The 4,708-nt window shown below is 45.1% G+C and overlaps 1 protein-coding gene across 3 annotated transcripts in view; it reads right to left on the bottom strand.

Moving 5' to 3' along the window:
- Nucleotides 1-2,425: 2,425 nt before the first annotated feature.
- The window catches only part of LOC309369691 (putative cation-transporting ATPase 13A5), a 55,965-nt gene continuing 53,682 nt past the window's right edge, over nt 2,426-4,708 (bottom strand). For all 3 annotated transcript variants that reach the window (XM_081910790.1, XM_081910791.1, XM_081910792.1), the window contains one exon: nt 2,426-2,996. In XM_081910790.1, coding sequence (XP_081766916.1) covers nt 2,796-2,996 — 201 coding nt within the window. In that variant the 3' untranslated portion in view covers nt 2,426-2,795. The remainder of the gene's footprint in view (nt 2,997-4,708) is intronic.

Raw genomic sequence — 4,708 nt, 5'->3', positions numbered from 1 at the left:
TTCAAAATGACCAGAATTTATGTATTTCTGATGAATTTATGCTTTTCCACTGATGACTATGGCAAGGAACCTTCAACGAAGTATGGAAACCATTAATTTGATAACTGATTTACTCTTCAAGATCCAAAAGAAGATTGTGGGGCCAAATTCACAGATAGAAAGCAAACTTTTCTAATTGTATTGTTAAAAAACTAATTGTTATAGCTGAATTTGATTTTTTTTTCTTTTTAAAATTATTTCCTTGGGTACTTCACTTATGAATACTTTAAATCTGGCATGATGAACTTTTCTTATTTTCCTTCTGACATATTTGAAAACTCTTTACATATTTAACAATGGGGCCCTTTATATGTCCAGCTGTCCTTTGTCAACTACAAATTGTCGCTGTTTTTGTGTTGAATATATGCTATATGGTAATTGATGGACCTAATAGGCATTTCAAGCCATTTGCACATAACAAAATAGGCGCCTACACAACACAAAACACTGTGGCTGTAAGTAGGTTTTAATTTATTTGTTTTTTATCTTATATTTTGGAAATGTACATCCAGTTTTTTTTCCCTTTAAATTTTTTTGGGGCCCCCAAGAAAGCGGGGCCCTAAGCTAGAGCTTGTTTAGCTTTACGAATGTACATAAATCCGGCACTGGCTTGGAGAGTCTGGCGTTGCAAAATGGATCAGCTTTTGTGCAACAAAATGGATCGACATTTGCTGCTGGAGACGCAGCCAAGTGGAAGAGGCCAAGGAAGGCAATTCAGGTCAACTCTATCAAATCTTGCCACAGCATAATACAAATAATAAAGACAATTATACATTCCAAAATAAAATTTTTGAGGGGACTCCCCATGTTCTGGCTGATCGGGAGAAATATTTTGTTTACTTGTTCCTACTTTTTCCTCTCTTGTTTTTCCCCAATTTCATATTTCTGACCTTAACCCATTGTCTTATCACCCCAGTCACTGGTACCAACTTTCAATTGTGTTTAACAGAGGCCAAAGAGAGAATATGGATTTGTTATTTTCTCTTACCGATACAGAACCTACATAAGGACTCTATATAGGGTCTTGGGTATAAAGGGATAAAGGAGCAGTTTTTTTCTTATAACAGTTGGCTTTGGTATTTTGGCCTGGGGAGTCAGAAATCACATCACACACCAGGTTCCTGTGGCTCAGGCAGGCCAAGGGGTGATATTCCTGAGGATTAAGCAAGTTTCACCTAGTTCCAGCCACAGTTTACACAAAACATTTGCATTGGGCAAACCACGACCATTAAGGCCAAGGCGGTCCCTTGATCTAGGAGAGGAATCCCTTCAGGAACTTCCCCAGATGACTTTCTGCTTCCGTGGGGTCTTTCGGAGAGCCAAGATGGCTTTTGGATTGCTCTTCTGCACTGCTCTAGACATGTGGTTTCTATACTTATGTGTGTTTGCCTTGTGCAATTATTAATGCAGGTGGCGCTGTGGTGTAAATCACTGAGCCTAGGACTTGCCAATCAGAAGGTCGGCGGTTCAAATCCCTACGACGGGGTGAGCTCCCGTTGCTCGGTCCCTGCTCCTGCCCACCTAGCAGTTCGAAAGCACGTCAAAGTGCAAGTAGATAAATAGGTACCGCTCCGGCGGGAAGGTAAACGGTGTTTCCGTGTGCTGCTCTGGTTTGCCAGAAGTGGCTTAGTCCTGCTGGCCACATGACCCGGAAGCTGTACGCCAGCTCCCTCGGCCAGTAAAGTGAGTTGAGCGCCGCAACCCCAGAGTCAGTCACGACTGGACCTAACGGTCAGGGGTCCCTTTACCTATTTATATTTGAGACCTTTGGATTCCTATAACAACACAGAGAAGGAGCACGTTAAACACCAACTTTCTGACTGTTTGAGAGAGAATGACTGAATTTAGGACCAAAGCCTTATGAGGAATGGTTGAGGGAGTTGGGTCAGGATAAGCCTGGAGAAAAGGAGACTGAGAGGCCGCATGAGAGGCATCTTCAAACACTTCAAGGACTGCCCCTTGGAAGGTTTTCTGCTGCCCCAGAAGGCAGGACCCGAACCCAGGGCTTCAAGTTACCAAAAGGGTGATTCTGACTCAACATCGGGAATAGGCTTCTGACAGTGATCGCTGTTTGACAGCGGAGCAAATGACCTTGGGAGGTGGAGGACTCTTCTTCCTTGGAAGCTTTTAAGCAGAGGTTGGACGACCACCTCTCAGGGATTCTGTCGCTGAGATTCCTGCCTTGCAGAGGGTTGGACTAGATGACCTTTGGGGTCCCTTCCAACCCGACAACTCAATGACGTTCATCTTAATGCCCGTGAAGTCTTCCCTCTCCTCCCCAAACCCCCCAAATCTTGTCCTGCCCTCCTTATACACTAAGATGCACCAACTCTGCAGCACATTTTTGCAAGTAGCAGAACCCCAAATAAATGGCTGGCAACGATCATAAAAGAAAAAAAACCCCACTTTATTCTCTTTTGGAAAGCAAAAATACAGAGTTGTCTTTGTTTTCCACATGGTGGACGGTGTTCCTTCATGTGTTCCTTCCGCTGGAGCAGCCTGGATCCCCGTGGAAGAGGCTGAGATCTCTTGCGTGGGCACAGGGATCAAGCCCTAGATTTCCCCACTCAGGCAGAGCCAACAGCAAAATGCCCCCCTGGCAAACCTCCTTGAGCTGGATGAGCAAAGGCAGGCTCTGTGCGCACCGTCAGAGGGGCTTCCTAGGAGCACAATCTCCAGTGGGTTTCCATCAGTCTCTCTGCACACAAAAAGTCCCTTTTGGCAAGTCCTCCTGGGCCAGCCTGCGGCCTCCCCAGCTAGTTCTCTCCCGCCTCATCATAGACGGGGTTGACGTAAGTGCCACTCTTGGGCTCTTCTGCAAAGTCCTTCTGGCTGGTGGGCGGCCACTTGGCGTCCTCCCCCAGCTGCCGCTGCAGCTTTCGGTACTGGCTGGAGGAGCGGAAGCGGAAGAGGGCCTTGATCAGAAGCCAGAGGCGGTGGTTCTGCAGGATGCCGTCCTGCAAAGAAGATGGGAGCATGAGAAAGGGGCCCATCCATTCTTAAAAACGCCAGAAGCATTTTTGCCTGGTATTATACCGGTGAAACTCGGAAATGAACTTTTATTTCAGTAATTCAGCTTAAAAGGTTAAACTCATGTATGAGACAGACTCATGACATGCAAAGCGAGATATGTCAAGCCTTTATTTGTTATAATTGTGATGATCATGGCTTACAGCTGATGAAAACCCCGAATTAACAATCTCAGAAAATTAATTCTAATGCTGACTTCGTTTTCAAAGCAGGACTTTGGCACCTGCCCACACTGCCAAAAGTACCAAAACCTTGTTCAATGCCCATGGGATTACTGTGCTTGATTGGCCACGCCGCATTGATGCAAAAGGGGCCCAAACCAAATACTGAGTACATATGCATGCTTTTACTTCTCAGAGGTCCAATATTGCTCTATTTGCGGTCCTTGTTTTATGAGGGGAAAATTGCCCCTCAGTGGCTAGTTTAATCACCAGGGGCAAGACGGTTTGAACCTACAGTGGTGCCCCGCAAGACGAATGCCTCGCAAGACGGAAAACTCGCTAGACGAAAGGGTTTTCCGTTTTTTGAGCTGCTTCGCAAGACGAATTTCCCTATGGGCTTGCTTCGCAAGACGGAAACGTCTTGCAAGTTTGTTTCCTTTTTCTTAACACCATTAATACAGTTGCGACTTGACTTCAAGGAGCAACTCATAGAACGCAGTGTACATAGTAGCCTTTTTTGAGGTTTTTAAAGACTTTGGTGATTTTTGAAGCTTTTCCAAAACTTCTTTTGCAGCCATTTGGTAAGTTAAGCTTTTAAATCTTTTTTGGGGGGGTTTGGATTTTGGGTTGGGGTGTTTGGAATTCAAGGACTTGGTGTTGGGGAGGGGTTTGCAAGAATCTGGAAGCTTGTGTGTTTTTTTCTGCATTTTTATGATTTCCTGTGACCATTGGGCCACTCTGCTGTTTTTTTTAAAAAAATCTGGGTTTGAATTTTGAAATGCTCTTTACAGTATGTGTGACTTTAAAGAGCACTTAATAAACTCTTGTTGTACCAAATTTGGCTTTGTTTGGACTTTTTTTGACCATAGGAACGCATTAATTGATTTTCAGTGCATTCCTATGGGATTTAGTGCTTCGCAAGACGAAAAATTCGCTAGACGAAAAAATTCGTGGAATGAATTAATTTCGTCTTGCGAGGCACCTCTGTATTGCACCGATCCTGGCCCGGCTGCACCGGCTGCCACTTAGTTTCCGGGCCTCATTCAAAGCGCCGCTTTTGACCTCTAAAGCCTGAAATGGCTCAGGACCACAATATTCCCCACGTGAAGCAACCCGGATCCTAAGATCATCTTCTGAGGCCCGTTGTCGTGTGCCTGCTCCGCAAGAGGGGTGGCCCCATGAGAACAGGGCCTTTTCTGTCGTGGCTCCCTGCTTGTGGAATGCTCTCCCCAGGGAGGTTCACCTGGCACCTGCATTACACATGTTTAGGCACCAGGCGAAAAGGGTCCTCTTCAACCAGGCGTTGGGATGAACAACATGCTATGCCCTTTAAAATGTGTTTGGGGTAGGGGGCTTATTGGGGTTATTATTAGGATTAGGATTTTGTCTCTTCATTTTGTATTTGTTATGTTGTAAACCGCCCTATGATTTTCAGATGAAGGGCAGTATATCAATTTAATTAATCATCATCATCATCT

The sequence above is a fragment of the Podarcis melisellensis genome (assembly GCF_964234715.1).
Source record: "Podarcis melisellensis genome assembly, chromosome: 5".
In the NCBI taxonomy this organism is placed as follows: Eukaryota; Metazoa; Chordata; class Lepidosauria; order Squamata; family Lacertidae; genus Podarcis; species Podarcis melisellensis.
The sequence above is the reverse complement of the archived record's forward strand: the minus strand, read 5'-3'. Positions and strand labels throughout refer to the sequence as shown.